The sequence below is a fragment of the Elaeis guineensis genome, chromosome 8, assembly GCF_000442705.2.
Source record: "Elaeis guineensis isolate ETL-2024a chromosome 8, EG11, whole genome shotgun sequence".
Taxonomy (NCBI): domain Eukaryota; kingdom Viridiplantae; phylum Streptophyta; class Magnoliopsida; order Arecales; family Arecaceae; genus Elaeis; species Elaeis guineensis.
The window spans coordinates 127,062,354-127,082,127 of NC_026000.2; the positions used below are offsets into that span (position 1 = coordinate 127,062,354).

Sequence of the window (19,774 nt, forward strand, 5' to 3'; positions counted from 1 at the left end):
AAAATTAAATAATATTAAATATCTATCATATCATTAATATACTATATGGTTTAATATGATTGAATTGTATATTTTATATTAATTTTATTGTATCGTATGTGATGTATAAATTTTTTTTTTTAAAAAAAAAAATCAATGATTCTTTGTCAGAGCCGAATAATAATAATAATAATAATAATTTTCGGGTCGAGCGGTCGCCCGCCCGGCCCAGTCTGTTTCCAGCCCCCGGAGAAAGCCGGTCGGGATGTAAAGCGTTTTTGAGGGTTAGGGTTTCGTTCCTTTATAAAGCCGCCTCATTTGAGACCGCCCTCCTCTCTGTTGCAGTGCGAGAGCGAAGAGAAGAGGAGGGAAGCGGAGACCGGTCCTTCTCCCCGTTCCTCTGCAGCCATGGTAATCCTTTCTCTCGTTCCAGTTCCGTTGCCCTATAGCTTTCTCTTTTGCTGGTCTTAGTTTTCTAATCCTTCCTTGGGTTGATGTTTCTCTTGTGATCAGGTGAAGTATTCGAGAGAACCCAACAACCCCACCAAGTGTAAGCTTCTCGATCTCTTTTGCCCTATCTCTGCCTTGACTTGGTGCATTTTGAGTCTTTGGCAACTGATCTGGTTCACTTGGCATTCCGAATCTCCGATTTTGTGCGTCTTATGTTTTGTTTTGTCTATGGAACTGTAGCTTTTCTTAAATTCTTTCACAAAAGCTCGTTGATCTACAGGCATCTTGATTATTTTGATGGATCTGCCTTGATAAAGTTCTATTTTTGGACATTTTATTTAGTTATTTTTTCTCCGCATCGATTTTGTTTCCGTCTCTTTGTTGTAAAGATCTGATGCTCTAGATGAGATGGTCACGTGGTTGTTCACTACTTGATCTTATTTGTGGTACCTTTTTTAATGCAGCCGCTAAGGCCATGGGCCAGGATTTGAGGGTTCACTTTAAGGTGCGTTGTAACTTGTTACAGTATTTCTCTTATGAAATTTTTAGGTGTTTAGATGTCTGTTCTCAGTGCAATTCATGTCTCGTTTGATTTCAGTAGTGCATCATTTAGCCCTTCAGTGGATTTTTTTTTAATATATTGAACATTTGATAGAATATGAATCAAATTTGACTACGGTAATGGATGTCTTGAGAGGATATGATCCTCGACTTGATTGCATTGACTAGGCATTTCTCTATATGGTTCCTCTTTCCCTTCTACATTTTTGGAACTGTTCTTATGCTGCTGAGGCAATGGGGGCTGAATCGAATAGTATGTTGCCTTTGATTTTGGTTCATTTTGTTTTGTTTGTCTTTTATTTGATTCTGCGTCTCTTTCTGGTGCAGTCAATATGCCCTAATTTTGCTATAGATCCTTCTCTTTAATAAAAAAAATTCTCTGTGATATAACCCACTTTTCTTAGAAAATATAGAGTCAATAAAAGAGTTTCATTTCAACTTTTTGACCTTTCCTTGGGAAATCCAAGAATACCAATTTAAATGGAATATAGAGTCAAGAAAAGAGTTCCATTCCTACTTTTTCACTTTTTTTTTTTGATATCCAAGAATACCAAGTTTTAAATATTCCCTTCATTGCGTAATGGTACCTTGATCTTATTGTAATGCCCATGTTATTGATGAAAATATAATTACATGCTAAATCTTTCCAACTTGATACATTTTGGATGCACACACTGAATGTTACGCTAATCTGATTGTTAAGCAATTTGTTACCATTAGATGAGTATAAATTGATGTACATTAAGCTAGACATTACCTAAAGAGAAAAGCAGGGGCCTGTTTCCTTCATAAATGGGCCTCTCGTAAACTTTAGGGAGATCGTATACATTGTTATTGGGTGAACCTTTTGGCTTTGTTTATGACAAAAGGTTCAGTAAACAATGGAACATTGACAGCAATATTTGCACAATTAATTATTCTAATAGCTGTTTCGCCTGTTATGTGTTAATGTCATTTGCTAGTGCATGTAGTGGCTGGCTATATTCAGCATGTCATCGATAGACATTCTGTATAGTTCCATGGTGTTACTGTTAAATGGAATCCTTTAGATTACACTTTTGATCTGGAATCCGTTGGATGGTGTAACCAAGGTTTTAAATCCTATGGGATGGAACTGTTTCGGTTTTTCCATGGAATGGGACACGCCACCGTCCTGCCCCATCTTGACATTTGGGACAGAGGATGTCCCAACATGTTCCGATTGGGACATTGGGATGCTAGTGGGACAATCCTGTCCCGACATATGGGATGGTACCCCATCCTGGTGTCCCACGGGACGTCCTACTGGGATCTAAATCCTTGGGTGGGACATTATATAACTGCAAGTTAGGTGTGACTACATTGTTTTCTGAATCGTCTCTTCAGTAACATATTGTACTGCACTAAATTGTTTGCTTCATCTTTGACAATGACTGCTTTTCACTGAAATTAGTATTTCGGTGCTAAAATGTTCATTAACCTCAGAAATTAATTTATCAACATGATATTGCACCCTTCGATACTGATCTCATATTTTTTTCCAATTGACTTCATCTGCATGCCTGAAATCTTAGATGCATTGTTATGTATTTTAACACATGTAGACATACATGCAAATATGTGTAAGACTTGCAACTAAGATCTGCTAAAAATTTCTGTATTAGTCAATATACTAACTTTTCCAACATAGCATGTTTTGCTCAAACAAATCAGTAAATTTGGTTGATTATTGTGTCATGAGTAGAATTTGATGTGCGGTAAGCCAGACTTTGATATAACCTAAAGAAAAAGCAGGGTCTGTTTTCCTCATAGACAGGCCTCTCGTAAACTTTAGGAAAATTATGTTCATTGTTATTGGGTGAGCTTTTAGACATTCTTTGTGAAAAAAGGCTCAGTAAACAATGGAACATCATAGTATTCATAGTAGGAGTTGTTAGACCTGCTGGTAAGCTCTCCTTTTTTTTTTTTGTGGTTTTACAATAAACAAGGATCAAATGTTGTCTTCAACGAGGTTGGAGGTTCAAGAACTCATGGAGGGCTATGTTTTTGGGTGTCGATATGCTATGCACAAATAGTGTGAAGTTCGTGTAACTGTTGTTTATTGAACCTTTGTGGATGTCACCACGAACTTGGTGCTTCAATTGGAATTGTCTGTTTGGCAGCATCATCTACCATGTGCTCTGCTTTCAGTATTTCTTTTCCATTTACCAATAGTGACAACGTAGGGGTCTGAAAATTAGGAATTGTCTGTTTGGTAGTGTCCTCTATATTAATATACCATGGGCTCTGCTTTCAGAATTTCTTTTCTTGTTACCAGATATGACTATTTCCAAAGGTCTGAAATTACTGGTAGACTTATTTTATTACACCCAAAATTTTCTTTTTTATCAATGACTGATTACTTCAAATTAGCCCCTTTTAGGTTGATTTTTTATGCTTATCAGTATGGGATTTTGTGTTACTATTGTGTATTCTCATATTCAGCAGGCTAGCTAATACTTACGCTTAGAAATTAATATAAATTTTTTGATGGTATGTCCTTCTAGTGGCAGGAAGTTCTAGCATAATATTTTTGGTCAGAATTAATGAAATGTCTGTGTAAGGTCTTTACATTTTATTGGGGATCTTTTGCTTATCATATAAGATTTTGTTTTAATGTTCCGTACTCTTATATTTTTTTTGACGTGTACTCTTATATTTTGCCTGGGCTTGTCCTTTTGTTATTGAATATTCAAGTCATGTAAATTTCAAGTATGCTTAATGTCCATGCGCAAATGCTGTGTCGTCATAAACAGAACACTCGTGAAACAGCTCACGCGATCAGGAAGCTGCCTTTGGGCAAGGCTAGGAGGTACCTGGAGGATGTGATTGCTCACAAGCAAGCTATTCCCTTCCGGAGGTTTTGTGGAGGTGTAGGGCGTACAGCTCAAGCAAAATCCCGCCATGCAAATGGACAGGGGCGTTGGCCTGTGAAATCTGCCAGATTCATTTTGGATCTGCTCAAAAATGCTGAAAGCAATGCTGAAGTAAGGGCTTATAAATTATTCTTCTGATTGAGTACTAAACGGCATTCTTTCACTCAAATGATCTTGGCTCCTTTATTTTTCAGGTAAAAGGTTTGGATGTCGATGCTCTCTACATATCTCACATCCAGGTGAACCAAGCCCAAAAGCAGAGGCGGCGGACCTACCGTGCTCATGGACGAATTAACCGTGAGTTTCTTTCCTGATCTGAATTAACTTGTGTAGCTTTTCTAAACTAATTAGTCATGTATTATGGCAGCTTATATGTCCTCTCCATGTCACATTGAGCTGATCCTGTCAGAGAAGGAAGAACCTGTCAAGAAAGAGGTAATTTTGTTGACTTATATTGTGTAAAAATATACTATGTTTAAAAGGTAAAGGATGTATCCCTCTTTGTGTGCTAAAGCTAGCATGACCTCAACAATTTGTGTTCAAATCTTCTTTTTGTTTTGCAATTAACCAATTCATCTTTCACTCCCCAATATAAAGTAGCTGAGTGCATTTTAGGTTTTTTATGCCTTTGACAGAATGTTCAGGCCTATCAGATGGTCTGCAAGTGAATTTCCTTTGGTTATTGGAATGCAAATTAAAAAGGTTCAGTTAGATGAATTATCTGATCAGGAATATTATTGATTTTCCAACATCATATTGTTTAAACATTAAGATTCACTGCCTTATGACAATTTAAAAGCATGCTAGGCAATTATCCTGTTCTTCATGACCTTAAATGAGATGATCTTAGTTTACAATGTTTGTCAGACTTTCTTATCATTCTTCCATTCTATGTTGCAGCCTGAGTCACAGATTGCCCCCAGGAAGCCCAAGAAAGTTGCTTTGCGCAGTGGAACCTCATCTTGAGTAGTAACATTAGCAGTTTTGAGTCGGATTTTGGGATCAGTTTTGGTCCACTTTGGTTCTAATTTAGATGATGCTGGTTGTTTTGGCATGTTTCCGAACATTTTTTTTTTGATGGAATTTACTTGCACTTATTGTTATTTGTCTTTGGTGGCTGTGTTAATGGAGATCTCTCTAAGGATATCACCTCTATTAAAATTTTGAAAGGATGAATCCAGCTACTAGGTACTTAGCAAAATATGTCACGTTTTTGACACTTTGATCATTGATTCTCTCTTCCCGGATTAGAATGTGTTTCACATTAGTTATCATCAATGTACATGCATGCTAGCTGATGTCATACTCTTGTCAAGATTGTGGATAGGACTGTTATTTCCATGATGGTTTGGCTTTTCTAGCGAATTATCATCTGGTCAATGTTATGGCTAGCAAGACGACCCTTCACCTGATTGGAGGGAACTTGGCATCTAATTGTTGGGGCAAGTCATGAATATTTATCTTCCGTGAATGAATTGCTCGTGCTATGCAGATGTTGTTTTAGGCACTATTTTTTTTTTCTTGACGGCTAAGCTGTCATTAATTTGTTGGCTTTGAGCCTGATGTCCAGGTTGCTTAAATGCGTAGGAAGAGCTCGATGAGCCTGGATTTAAAGATGCATCCTATCTGACCACAACCACCCGAGGCACTTGTTTTGCCCAAAGAAAAGTTGTTTTGCCCAAAGAAAAGCAGGCTTTACAGAAGCCTAGCCTTACAGAAGCCTTGGTTTGCGTTTTTCATGATTAGGGACACATATCATCATTATGTTACCGAAATCTCTTTAAATCAGCTCAAATAAGAACTGGTATGTGAATCTTGTTTTTTTTTTTTGGTACACAATGCTGAAGGAAAGAATATCGTTTTTCATGATTATAGGGACACATATCATCATTATGTTACCGAAATCTCTTTAAATCAGCTCAAATAAGCTCAAATAAGATATGTGAATCTTGTTTTTTTTTTGTACAGAATGCTGAAGGAAAGGAAAGAATATCAAATGAACCTTTTATAAATGCTGTTTAGGAGGTGTTTGGTTGATATCAAAATCGAAACAAATTCAAATAGGAATCTGAATGACTGTATCCATGAAGCATTTGATTCGTGATCGTAATTGAAATAGGAGTGGAGATTTGAATTCTTAGAGGAGAGTTAGAATTGGATTTTAGAGGGATTGAGCTATTTTCATTTCATCTTGGAATCGAAATCGGAATTAGATTTTGTCTATTCAAATGGATGGAATGGAAGCCATCTATTTTTATTCAAGTTCCAGCTCCCTTTACTAAACACTTTTTTAGGTTGATATTTAGATTCTTATCAATGAATGTAGGATGGGTGATAACTAAGAATTTGACCCGTAAGCTTGGTCACAACATCTGAGGATAGTTTTATAATTGGATAAGATACTCCCAAGACTGACGCAAGTCTGGAGGATCATCATGGTTCAGAGAAATCCTTAAATCCTAGCTCTACCACCAGGAGAGCATTCGTTTGGATGATTAGAAAGGCCTTGCAATTAACTGTAAAAATTAAAAACAAAAAATATTAGATAATAATGTAGAGAAGACAACATGTTTATCGCAATTTTTTCTTCTCATATCTCCCTTTATCTTGACACCAAACCCTAGATCCTCTTTTACCTCGTTTTCGTTTCTAAGGGATATAATTAAGAAATGAAGCCATAATTTAGTTAGTCAAATATGGATCCATGTAAAAATAAATAGGATTTTTAACCTGATTGTAAATGCATTGGGCGTGGATAGAGGATTTTTTGACGGATTTGTCCAACAGCCTCACCTAACATGTATCACCGGCAAGCAGTAATTCCCTAATCATACTTATGAAACAGTATTTGGAATGTTCATTTCACTATGGTAAGGAGGGGTTTTTTTTTTTTTTTTGGTAGAAAAAGGCACCAAGTCAATTGCATTCATCTTTCAAACAGGTTTCCAATAACAATAGGCAACAGATCACTGAGTTCTACTCCAATGTAATGTGTAACCCTGTCACATTTGGTAAGGACATCTGCAAGAGCATTTAGTCTCTTGGAAAGTGAATCAAAACCCAGGAGGTATGCCTACCAAAGAACCAAGTAATTGCTCCCAGATATATTTGATCAAATACCATGACAGTGTTTTTTCTGGCAAATCATGGAAATAAGAAGCTTAAGATAATAATTACCACCGGTTCATAGCAAGCCGCCTCATTGTTTAATATCCATTAGGCCATGAAAAGTTGTCCACGCTTCCAGTTCAACCACTGTCCTGGCCCAGCAATTTTCAGCATAGTGTCATAAACATTCCTTGAAATACCACAAACTCCAGCCTTTTACTACTCCACGATCTGTCATTTTCTTCTTCTTCCTTCCTCCTCTTTTTTTTTTTTTTTTTTTTGGAGGCAAATGACCCATCACCATTCAATTTTATTTCCCCAGGTTGGGCACCAAGTATCCAAGGAAAGAGAAGACATGAAAGTCAAGGAATAAAACTTTCATGTTTTACATTAAATACAAGTCAACCTGAGAGTCGAGGAATAAATTTCGATGTTTCATATTAGAGATAAGCTAAACAGAATGCAGAACAGAAGTTACCACTTTTCTGATTAGACTGATAAGCAAACAAGTTGTACCATGCCCACATGGTCTACGATTACAACAATGTCGCAAATGCATCAAGTCCTGTCTCGCGGTGGGATGATGCACTGTAAGCAGCCCATTTCACACCTAATTGATTCAAGTTGTTATCAGCCCACAGTAGGGCTTAATTTGCTTGGGAATTACTAGCAACTGCAGCTCCAGGTTCTTTCAGAAGAGCTTCATGGTCTATTTAGACCATGCTCCAGCGAGCATCTTTAAATACTCAGGCTTCTGGACAGAAGCATGCAAATAATATATACCCACCTACAAATAATATCAAGGTAAAGTTTAAAAGCAATAATAGTCTACCAATCACACTCAAGTCACAGGCCAGATCTGCTGAAACAAGATGAAGTCTGCTCCAAACATATGGCTACATCAGGGCTGCACAGCTTCCAAAAGCTTCTCATACACCTGTCTAGCAGACAAGTCCTCGACCTGAAACAAGCATCTCATGCATCAACAAATAAAATATTTGACATATTAGTTTTGATCATCATATCATTCATATCTATCTAGTTACTGAACAAAAAAATAATTTGGAAAAGAGCACAACCTAAATCTTGATTACGGCCAGGTCAGGGATCTGGTACTGTTAACGTTTCAAGCCGATGGTATTTCTACGAGGCAAATGACTCTCCACATGGTTCTCATCAAGATTTTAGAATGAAAAGATATATTCATCTTTTCTAACAATCAATCCAGCTGGATTCCATTCTACTTCTGACACACCACATTGAATCTACCTTTTTTCATGCAGCTTGCTTAACCACTATTTACAATATTAAGATTTAATGTGGCTCTTTTGTGGTATTTCAAGCAAAAAATATTCAGGGTAAGATAACTCACTACTAGAAGTTTTGATTTATTGTTCCATCCTCTCTGAAGCGTCATTTGACTCAGCCTTAAGCCCAACACCTGTTTCAAGAACCAATTAATCGCATGAGTCATCTTCAAGTTCACTAAACACAGTCAGGTGTAATATACGGTCAGGGTAATGCAATGATTGCTCCTCCAAGTCCCATGATACTCAAACAATAAATTAGAAATAATCAAAGGGAAGAATTGCAAACCTTGCCCATAAATTCTAGCAATTCATTGTTAGCTTCGCCTCGGGCAGCTGGAGCAGCTACACTCACTCGAACATCATCAGCATTCACTCCTGATGAAAAAAATAGGGAATCTGAGACTTCCATATGATTCATACTTTACCTGAAAAAAATGTAGTAACAAGCAAAATTTTGGAGAGCTCCTTTTTAAGAATATTAGACCAGGAACAAAGCCCTCCCAAGTTTCCATCTTAACAAAGGAAAGAGCAACAATACCAAATGTTAAAACCAGAGAAGATACTAAATATTAAACAACCTAGGAATAGATGCAAGCAAGCTATTGGACAAGCAACTGCAGTAACCTGTCAAAATTTTTTACTGCATTAATGTATATAGTGAATTTCAAATCATGGACTTCACTTGTGGTTGAAATGGCCTAAGAGGTAACATCCATTAGCAACTTCTAAAGTACTCTCCACATCACACAAATGCAAGTCAATATTTCCATGTCCAGATCTCCAATCAATCATTCAATATCATAAGTTCCAGCTATCTTCAATTCTTTTTATACTCATAATCTTGAGTGTCATCTATCATTCATTATTTGCATTCACGGTTCATTAACTTTGAAGCCCCAGCCTTCAAAGTTAGATCAGACAGATTTGTTCAGTCAGTCTGGCTTGATGAATATGAGATATTTTCTGGATCCACACAACCATTCGATGTTATTCCCACATTGCAGTTGCATTAGGTCTGGACATAGCTCAGACCTCTCATTTGCACTCACCTTCATTTTACCTTCTGCAGTAACAATTTATAATATCACCCAATTCAACAGCTTGCGACAAATCATTGATCATCGAGTTCAAAGAAAATCCCAATTTGAAAGGGCAGGTTGATTTGTGGTCATCAGACAGCTTGACTATGTCAATCTCAAGTGCTTGATCTCTGGTTACCCTTTTTCATACACTTCTCATATAAAAGGAGGAAATTGTAGGAGTTGATGATTAGATGGGCCATCTAATTGAGTACATAACTTAGTATTGCACAGGTGGTATTCGCACTTGGAACTCATGGTTGATGAACATTCAAAGAATCCTTTCTTCACCAAACAATAGTTGAACTGGTGAACGAATGAAGGAATAAAAAACAGGTGAACTGATGTGAATAATTGAAGGAATTCCTAAAGTAGCCAACCTCTTATTTTTTATGCTCAAAATATATTACTTCAAATAGCATCATTTTCTTTTCTTTGGTTAGCAAGGTTTAAAGTGACAAAGCCACTTCAGACATCTCCCTTTCTCATTTTTCCCCTAGAACATGCTACCCATTCCAAGATTTGATGCCTTTCACATCCAAAAGAGGGATAAATCCTCTAAGAATAAGTAGTCTATCCATACATACGGAACTAATGCACCTTAGACCACTCTTATATTGTATCTTGTAACAATTCCACGGATAATACAAAATATCATTGCATAACCAATAGCTATCAAACTTTTCAGGAAAGAACGGATAAAAACCATAAACATGATCATCTTAATAGGTGGTTTATCCTGATCATCTGGTAACCTTGCCAAAACACTTTCCAGAACAATGTGCAGGAAATGTATGATTCTTATTGCATCATTGTTAGAAAGTAACACATAAATAATCACATTACAAGGAGTTAAAAAAAAAAAAAAAAAATCAACGTCGGTGGTTATCAAGTGTGGTTCCTATTTCAGAAAAAGATAAAGGTTCCAGTCTAGTGTGGCAAGCTATGAACGTAAACCTGAACATATAAGAGATGTCAACATGGTCAGTTTTCATAACAAGATGAAACCAAGAGTTCCTTCGAAAGCAAGAAAAATTATCAATGCTATTGATTTTTCTTTTTTGGTAAACATGCTAAAGAAAATTTTTGATCGACTGAGGATTGAGTAGGGAAGCAACTTCAGCTCTTGAGTATATGATGATATATTTTGGGACTACAGATATTAAAAAAAAAAAAACATAAGCAAAATAGAACAAGATCATGTGATACAGCAAGTTTATACAAGAATCAGCAGAATTGCATCCACATATCTGCTACATTATCCTTTTACCAACAATAATCAATTCCATTTAACCCTATTTAACAAGAAAAAAATATAAAAAATCATGTCAATGGAAGTTTTACTTGTAATTGCTGAACGTTGTGCACGATCTTCTACTTCAATTGCCACTTGGACAAGGCCACCTTCTAATTGTGATATGCAAGGGGGCAGAGGAGCATCCTGCCACATTATGACTAAATTCTTGTCGTTATCCAAAAAAGATACAAAATACAATAACAAAAGGGAATATGAGGATTAATTAATAGTAGTGAATTATGTCTGATATTAGGTTCTTGATAATATTTTCATACCAGAAAAACATAATTTAGCGTAGTAGCTGGGAAATAAAGGCATATTCATTAGCAGCACTACAATTTTGTGGCTTAGGCTAAAACGCAAGTTGGACCACAGATAAACATGATGAACTTAGATTTGATTGTGGCAATCCAAAACAAGGCTTAACATATTAATTTCAGACATAATTCCAGCAAGGGTATCACAACACCATTTTTCAGTTCAAACATTTCTTATTCAAAGTTCTGGAGAAAGCTTCGCAAAAGGCCCCAGAATAACTAATATAAAATAAAAGGCTCAAAACATTATTTAAGAAAAAAATCAGATTAGGAGAGTCCCAATAAAAGAATATATAGCTAGGGCAGTGAATTTCAGCAAAGCTTTGTATTCATTAAAAATTTAAAAATTAATACTACAATGTATGCTACTTTAGTAATTAACAATCAAAAAACACCTAAACAAGTGGCTCTCCAATTAATAATAAATAAGGTCAATTTATCAAAAAGATAAAATAAGTTATAATTAATTTTAAGATGAAACTTGTGAAATCACTTCAGATGCAAGAAAGACAAGTTGCCTTAGATTTTTGAAGGTAAAATGGAGGATCTAGCAAGTTTGTATTAACTAAAATCCAAGGATGATTAAAAGACAAGCTTCAATCCCTACATGGGCTTTGGATGGCAAGCATGCTCCAGAAACAGTATTAACTCAGAGATTAGAGGGATGTTCACCTCTAATAAGCCTTCAAGATTTTCTCGTCGTTCTTTAAACAAAAGCAGACTCATGCAACACAGATTCATTTACAACAGCAGTTTGAATACATATGAAGCAATTTCACAGAAAACTGAGTAGAATTGGATTGGCCAAATAGATTTGAGCACAGTTAACTAGTGGGCATGGCTTTCATTTTTTTGAGTTAATCCTTTTTTTTTTTGAAAGTATATTTTTATATTATGTTGAATAGAAGTTTGGAAAACATGGAACAAAAATTATCAGTTTCATATCTCAACAATCAGATTTACAAAACACCATGGTAACATGTTGATGAATTTAAAACAATGTCTATGTTTTATCAAAAAGATCATATTTACCAGCTATTGTCAAGTCACGTTTCCAAATAAGTACTAGCCACTAAACCCAAAAATAAGAAGTCAAGGTGGAGAAGTGAGTTTGCAGCTCATTAACACAAGCTTGAGAACAAAGGAGCACAGGAATCAGCATAGAAAAAGAGAAATATATGGATGGGCAACCTAACATATATACCTGTGGATTTGTTTCTGCTGCAACTGAGCTCAGTGCACCGTCAACAACATAAATAAAGGAAGCGAGTTCCAAATCCTCCTCTGAACGATAACAAACAAAAAGCTCACAACCCGTACAAGTCATGCGGAACTGTTTTTCCAGTTTTCCCTCACCGCTGCATGAAAGTTATATAATGCATACATGAGCTCCAGAACTACTATAATCTATCAAATCTTTACACTCCAATTGCCACAAGAAACTGAAAGAAAGTTCAGCCTTGGCATTAGACAGTGAGTTTCAAGAACATAGGCCTAACCAAAAACTAATAATGTAATGAGGTGTTGCGGTCCTAAATACAAGCATTACAATGATCCGATTTAGTATCAACAATAAGAATGAATGTGATTCAGAACAAATGATATGATGCCAATTAGTACTGGTGCTAGATTGCATGAACTGCACTGTCAACTATAAACATGATGCTTCAATCTGGGAGAATCACAATCCTGGGGAAAAATGATGCCAATTAGTGTAACGTCAAAGTTCAAAGCACATAGTTATTGCTAAAGAATATGGCATACATGACTTTCAACAGCAATGATGACATTATTAGCCTCCATTTCTACAGGTGAAACCATGAAAGACATGTTTAATCTTCAGATTATACAATTTACTAATAAGTGAGTTTTGTTAGCTATTGATTATCATGTCCCCCTGTCAACAAGGATCAGTATCAATTTGCATATAACTGGGTATTTCGTATACATGATGGGCTAAGTTTGTCTTTCCAACATCTAATAAATTAGATATAACATATGTCTAAGTATAGATTAAGACAAACATCAGATATCATAGAGGAATAACAATAATGCATAGTTAAGATACCGTTTTAATAGAACTTTTCCTGCCTCTTTGACATTCAATCTTGCAAGATGTTTTTTCTTGTCCAACACATGCGCTCTGTCAGTCTTTCGCTTTGGCATCTTCTGCAATTGGGTATCTTCAGAATAAACACTTTAGAATACATTATACAATTACTGATAGCACAATTTAACAGAACAAGAGCAAATGAACGGGGAACTATCTTCTAGTAGGTTTTGACAGATCAGCTTGACTATAAGAATTTCGCACAATCAACATGACCATAAACAAATATGAGGAAAAGAAAACAGCAAAGATAAGCACAACGAGCACCAGCTACATCAGAAACTCTAGAATGAATTCAGTGATAGCTAAATAAACATATTTTGAGAAGATTCATACCTAATTCAATGCTAAAAGAACTGAGGAAAAAGATATCCAGTTGGCCAATTAAATGGTCAGACCTAGAGAAGGCATGCTGCTTTGGCATCTTCCGCAATTAGGTATCTTCAGAACACATCATCCAATTACTGATGACACAATTTAATGGAACAAAAGCAAAAAAAAAAAAAAAAAAAAGGTATCTATTTTTTAGTAGGTTTTGACAGCAGCAACTGAATCAGCTTGACTACAAGAATTTTTCACACAATCACATGGCCATAGACAAATATTAGGAAAAGAAAGCAGTAAAAGATAAGGATAAAAGCTCCAGTTACATCAGAAACTCGAGAAGAAAATCAGTGATAGCTAAATAAACGGATTCTGAGAAGACTAATAGCTAATTTAATGCTAAAAAGAATTGAGGACAAAGATACCAGCTGGCTGGTCAAATTGTCAGACCTAGAGAAAACAAGCCCATTTCATATCATGTAAAAGATGCACCAGAATGGCATTTTGTTGCAATAAGATGTTAGGTCCCTATGGCTGTTGAGATAAAAGTTCCAAAGGAGAAGAAAACTCATGCTGCTGCTTGAAATAGAATTTTCATAGAGTGGGTTCATTGAAAGAAGATATTTATTCTTAAAATGGTGAAGGATTAAATCTGAAAGTCAATAATCACAAAAGAAAAGCAAGGTAAGGGGCAAACACACACAGACACACACAGAGAGAAAAGAGTCTTCTTTTATGTTTGATTAGGTGATACGGTAAACGGTGGCAAGAGAAAACAAGGGAGCAAGAAAGAAAAGGTAAAATTTTAAAAAAAAAAAATCTCAGCTAAATAAATTGCAGCCTACACAGTCCATTAACTGGAAGTATGAAAAATATTTCTTTAAACACCATAAAAGACCAGATGCAACATTGGAAGGTATTGCTTTCTAGATCTGCCATGACACTGCAAGCGGTCAAACACTCCAACCTCTAAAAGCCTCCTCTTCTTCCCTTGGAGGATTTCAAGGAAAAAACTCCAAGTCACAAAGTCAGCTGCTACAATGGAGAGGTATTTCAGGAACCAATTAAAAAAATTCAAAGTGAACACATATGAACTAGGTGCCCAAGAGTCTCATCCTCTATTTGGCAAGAACAAATTTGCCAACCCTAACTCGCTATTTATCCATATCTCCCCTGAAAAAGTCTTCCCATAGTCTTCCTTCAACACACCTTTTTCCCCTAAAAGAAATATAACCACAACAATTGTTAACTGTCAACACACACCCCTTTGACATTCCATCTCAAGCCCAAGGATTTTCATACTCTTCTTTAACTTGACTGTGGCAAGCCATGGTAGAAAGGCAACAATTAGACTCTTCCAGCCTCTTCTTTTGCCTCGAAAACTGAAAACTAATCAAGACGTCTTTTTGTACTCCTACTCCTTGAAATTCAAACTAATCAAAAAAAGGGAAACATGATGTCAAACTCATTTTATTTGCAGATGGGATCAAGTTGGCATCTAATTTCATCACTTTTGCTTGAAGCATTACACCTTTCTTTATACATTGACAAACTAAGTCAACAAAGAATTGGCTGCCCACTCTAGTTATTTTTCTCCCCCCAATTCCATAATAACCTCCCACAATTAGATGCTTTCTAAACTCTGGTTCGCATTTATCCTCGTGATCTGCCAAATCTAAACCAATACACCCAAAACCAACCTATTTTTGAAACTCTAATTAACAAATCCTATCGATTAAAGCAGGCATTCGTGAAATTGTTTGTATTATTAATAATAACTAATAATTATTAGCAACTCTTCTGAAGAAAATAGTCTTGACTTTTCCAAGAACCAATCGAAGAAGGGACTCTCATCTTGATCAGAGCCTTTAACATGACTTTGAGTTCCAAACTGAAGCAATCCCATAAATGAACCAAAGACGACGAAATAAGAGAAGAGATGGAGGATTGTAAGGGCTATAGGTTTAAAAGCCCTAGAAAGAGAGAGAGAGATTATGTTACGGACCGGTGATGAGGACGTGGGAGCCGCAGTGCTTGCAGTAGTAGACGAAGAGATCGGATTCGGGGCCGTCGGGCGCCGCGTCTTCGCTCGAGTACGTGTGCGTCGTCCGCTTCGGCATCCTCTTTCTCTCTAAAGAAGTTTTTGCTTTGCTTGGTTACGGCGTTGATGCTGTGGGTGAGGAGAGGTCGAGTAGCGACGAGCGATGGGCAAGATGATCGAATGGCAGAGAGATGCGATAACAATAAAACATCGGTAGCTTTTACTCGGCCCCCACAATATAAACTTGTTCACGGGGTCAGCGGAACTCCTCCCCCTTTTTCCTTTTTTTTTTTTTTTTTTAATGATATTATTATTATTATTATTATTATTATTATTATTGTTGTTGTTGTTGTTGTTGTTGTTGTTGTTGTTGGGTATAAAATACCCCAGCCGAAATTTGCAAAAGGCCGATCCTTTCAGGGCTTTTCCAGCTTCCAACCTTGTGTGGCGTCTTTCTGAACTCCCCCAATCTTCCGAGCTTCCATATTACCATCCGGACTTCTTCGATAATAAGCTCTTCCATTCACGTACCGAGGTTCTCCAAATGCTCTTTGGGCTTCAATATCAGCCGATTTTCTACAGTGATCGACTATTCTCCGAGTCCCTTCCAGACTTCTTCCGGCAACGGATGACTCTACTCCGAACTTCTTCCTGACTTTGTCAGTGTCCGAGCTTCTCCGACAACGGGATTTCTACAATAACTAGACTCCATCCAAGTTTCTACGACGATCGACCACCTTTCGGATTCCATCCGAGCTCCTACGAGAACCGGATTTCAGCCGAACTCCTACCGTGGATGGATCCCAAACGAATTTCAACAACGAAAAGGCTCCACCAACCAGATCTCTACTCCGAACTTCTACTATGAGCGGTCTACTCCGGATCTCTACTGTAAGCGAATTCCATCCGAGCTTCTACTATAAACGAATTCCTTTCGGACTTTTGTTACAGGCGGACTTCAGCCGAGCTTCTTCAATAAGCGGTCCCCATCCGGACTTCTACAAGAACCGGACTCCGCCTGAACTTCCGTAGCGGATGAATTCTGGACGAACTTCTACAATAGACGGGCTCCAGCAGCTGGATTTCTACAATGGCCGACCGCCTCCGTTGTCTGCCGTACCTCCCCAGCCATCAACCTGCAATAGTGTCAGCCGGACTTTAACAACGCCAATCGAACTTCCACAGGATCCTCCAGACTCCTCCAGCGGACGAACCTCTCCAACGCCATCCGAAGTCCACGGTCGGTCGACCCTCTGTCGGATTTCTCATGAAATCGGACTTCTCCAACAGAAAGTCTCCGTCCGAACTGCTACAGCAGATGGTTCCCGCCTGCAGTATCAGCGCTCTAGGCACCCGACAACAGTAGACCCGTCAGCAACCTCGGAAACATCCGAACTTCTCCTAGATTAATGAGACAGAGAGCCATTCCGCTCCATCAGACATCCCAGCCAAACTTCGGCCGATAGATCCGAACTCTCTGGCAAGTCACGACAATGGCCACTACCCTACTCCACTCTCTGTAACAGATTCCGCGTGGCTTCACCACTCTCTGGCAAATCGCGACAACGGACACCACTCCACTCTCCGTAACAAACTCCATGTGGCCCTGAACGGCCCCTGACGCCACTACTCTCCGTAACAAACTCCGTGTGGCCCTAAACGGCCCACTACTAGACGATTACAGACGTTGCTGTCAATCAGTTACGCTCTCCGTCTATAAAAAGGGACCCCCAGATACGTTCTTCTCTAAGTTCAAAATTCTATCTCGAAATTTGCTAAAATTTTCATTCGAACACTCCATTTCTGTTGAAGCAGAGTACTGACTTGAGCGTCGGAGGGTCTTGCCGGAGCACCCTCAACTCCGGTTTAGACTTTCCTTGCAGGTCCCGACAGTGGACACGACCCCTCGACTCCAGCTTTTCTGGCATCGGCGGAATTCTGCACCAACAGAATTGGCACTAGAGGAAGGGCGGCCTGTGTCTTCGCAGTATCCTTGTTCTTAAAGGAGTGCTCAACGGGACTGTCTCCGGTCACCTTCTCCGACATCTACTTCTTCTTCTCCTGCCAGTTCTCCACTTGATGCCTCCCCGAAAGGCATCCACCAGGCGATCCACGGCCTCCGCGGCCAGATCTCAGCAAGCTCTGCAAACTCCAGCTTCGTCTCCAATTTCTCAGGCTCCTCCTCCTCCGGCAACGGCAGTCGGCATGGAGCAGTTCGACTTGCTGGTTCAGCAGGTCAGGGGCCTCACCGAAGCAGTGCAGGCCATGCAGCAGCAGCTGTAGCAGCCGCAGGCATCAGTGCGGCTGGAAAGAGCATCGCCGGAGTTTCAGAATCCGACGATCGGGCGGGCCACTTGGGCCAATCGCCCTGTCTTCCCCAGAAAGGGGAAGCAGAAGGTGGAGAGCCCTCTGTTCGATCACGATTCCACCCCCAGAGAGTCCTTACCTCCGTTCCACCTGAAGACCCTCGAGACTCGCAGTCAAGAGGACCTCCTGGATCAAAGATTTTGGGAGATGAACCGACAGATCGAAGAGCTCCGCCATGCTCCCACTACTTACGGTGAGGACATCTGCACTGACCCTCCTTTCTCTCAAATGATCATGCAAGAGTCAATCCCGTCGAACTTCAAGCTCCCCCAATTCGAGAGCTAGACGGGACCTCGGATCCGGTTGACCACCTGGAGGCCTTCCGGACAATGATGCTGCTCCATGGCATGCCAGACGCCATCCTGTGCCGAGCTTTCCCGTCTACCTTGAAGGGAGCAGCAAGAAATTGGTACTCGGTACTGAAGTCGGGTACTATCTTCTCCTTTGTCAGATGAGCCACCAATTCATTGCTCATTTCGTCAATAGCCGGCGTCTCCAGAGAGGTTCGGAGTCCCTCATCAACATCAAGCAAAAGGAGGGAGAATCCATCCGAGCTTACGTCAACCATTTTAACGTCGCCGCATTGGAGGTCCGGAACTTGGACCAATCGATCGCGATGGCCGCCCTGAAGGGCGGTCTTCAAAAGAACGATCTTCTATTTTTCCTGAAAAAAAAGTATCCCAGGGACTTTGCTGATTTGCTAGCTCGGGCCGAAGGATATGCCCGAGCAGAAAAAGCCTTCAAGATGAAGGACGAGGAGGCCGCGAAGGAGCGGCAGGTGGGAGACTCCAGCAAGCCCACAGTTGAAAAAGGATCGAGTGAAGGTCGGCCACATTCTCGAACTCCCTCCGGACACAAGCGTGTCCAGACTCCTCCTCGGGCTCGTAGGCAGAGAAGCCCGGACCGTAGAGTTCGGCGAGGCTCTCCCTCGGGAAGATTCCACAGCTACGCCCCACTCAACGCATCGAAAACTCAAGTGTTGATGGAGGTTAGGGAGCAGCTGCCAAGGTCGGAAAGGATGCTCACACACCTCGGGAAGTGCAACCCTAACAAGTTCTGCCTCTATCATCGTGACCATGGCCATGACACGAAGGAGTGCATTCAGCTCTGAGACGAGATCGAGGAGCTCATCAGATGAGGTCGGTTTGACAGATTCATTCGACGCCGACCTGAAGGTAGAGAAGATCGACCGAGGGCCCTGCCGCAACCAGAGCCACCAAGGAAGGAGGAGCAGCCTGAAGATCGGCCTCCAATTGGGATTATCAACTCCATCTCTGGAGGACCCCGACGGGGAGCAGACCTTCCGCGACTATGGGATTCGAAAAATCTACGAATATGTTACCAATAACTTTGCCTTAAATAAAAATTTCTTTCATATTTGCATATTTTTTTTTTGGCGTGAGCTCATAACGACAAGGAGTAGCTCTTTCCGATAATCGAAACTAAGCGTGTTAGGAACAGGTGGAGGACCTCGTCCTAATACGAACAAAGTCGAAGGTCCGATTATTTAAAGACTGGATGGGGAGAGAGGCCCTTACAACGACCCTTATGTGCCCCCACAGTTATGTTAGGAACAGGAGGAGAACCTCATCCTAACATGAGCAAAGTCGAAGGGCTCGTTATTTAAAGATCGGATGGGGGGAGAGGCCCTTACAACGGCCCTTATGTGCCCCCACAGCCATGTTAGGAATAGGAGAAGAACCTCATCCTAACATGAGCAAAGTTGAAGGCCTGATTACTTAAAGATCGGATGGGGGGAGAGGCCCTTATAACGACCCTTATGTGCCCCCACAGCTCTATTAGGAATAGGAAGAGAACCTTATCCTAACATGAGCAAAGTTGAAGGTCCGATTATTTAAAGATCGGATGGGAGGAGAGGCCCTTACAACGGTCCTTATGTGCCCCCACAGCCATGTTAGGAACAGGAGGAGAACCTC

General features: G+C 39.5%; 2 protein-coding genes and 2 non-coding genes across 5 annotated transcripts; 3 read left to right on the plus strand and 1 right to left on the minus strand.

Annotated features, from left to right (window-relative positions):
• The first annotated feature begins 251 nt into the window (after window positions 1-251).
• Window positions 252-5,085, plus strand: LOC105049681 (large ribosomal subunit protein uL22). Its single transcript, XM_010929417.4, has 7 exons — window positions 252-390; window positions 493-529; window positions 894-934; window positions 3,765-3,995; window positions 4,079-4,181; window positions 4,252-4,319; window positions 4,785-5,085. Exons 1-7 carry the CDS (start codon window positions 388-390, stop codon window positions 4,848-4,850), a joined length of 549 nt encoding a protein of 182 aa, XP_010927719.1. The 5' UTR covers window positions 252-387; the 3' UTR covers window positions 4,851-5,085.
• On the plus strand, window positions 1,754-1,882 carry LOC114914489 (small nucleolar RNA snoR74). The gene has a single exon (XR_003801746.1). It is a non-coding gene; the product is annotated as a small nucleolar RNA snoR74 (small nucleolar RNA).
• LOC114914490 (small nucleolar RNA snoR74) lies at window positions 2,754-2,881 on the plus strand. Its single transcript, XR_003801747.1, has one exon. It is a non-coding gene; the product is annotated as a small nucleolar RNA snoR74 (small nucleolar RNA).
• A 2,314-nt stretch (window positions 5,086-7,399) lies between the features above and the next one.
• Window positions 7,400-15,675, minus strand: LOC105049680 (UPF0235 protein At5g63440). Of its 2 annotated transcripts, none has more exons than XM_010929415.3 (7): window positions 15,435-15,675; window positions 13,064-13,178; window positions 12,200-12,353; window positions 10,726-10,822; window positions 8,589-8,677; window positions 8,365-8,433; window positions 7,400-7,953 (listed from the first exon to the last, which is right to left on the minus strand). In XM_010929415.3, the coding sequence occupies exons 1-7, from the start codon at window positions 15,547-15,549 to the stop codon at window positions 7,894-7,896; spliced, it is 699 nt and encodes a 232-aa protein (XP_010927717.1). In that variant the 5' UTR covers window positions 15,550-15,675; the 3' UTR covers window positions 7,400-7,893. The 2 variants fall into 2 exon arrangements, with proteins under 2 accessions (XP_010927717.1, XP_029121825.1); XM_029265992.2 differs by having other exon boundaries at window positions 13,064-13,164; window positions 15,435-15,590.
• Between the last annotated feature and the right edge of the window lie 4,099 nt (window positions 15,676-19,774).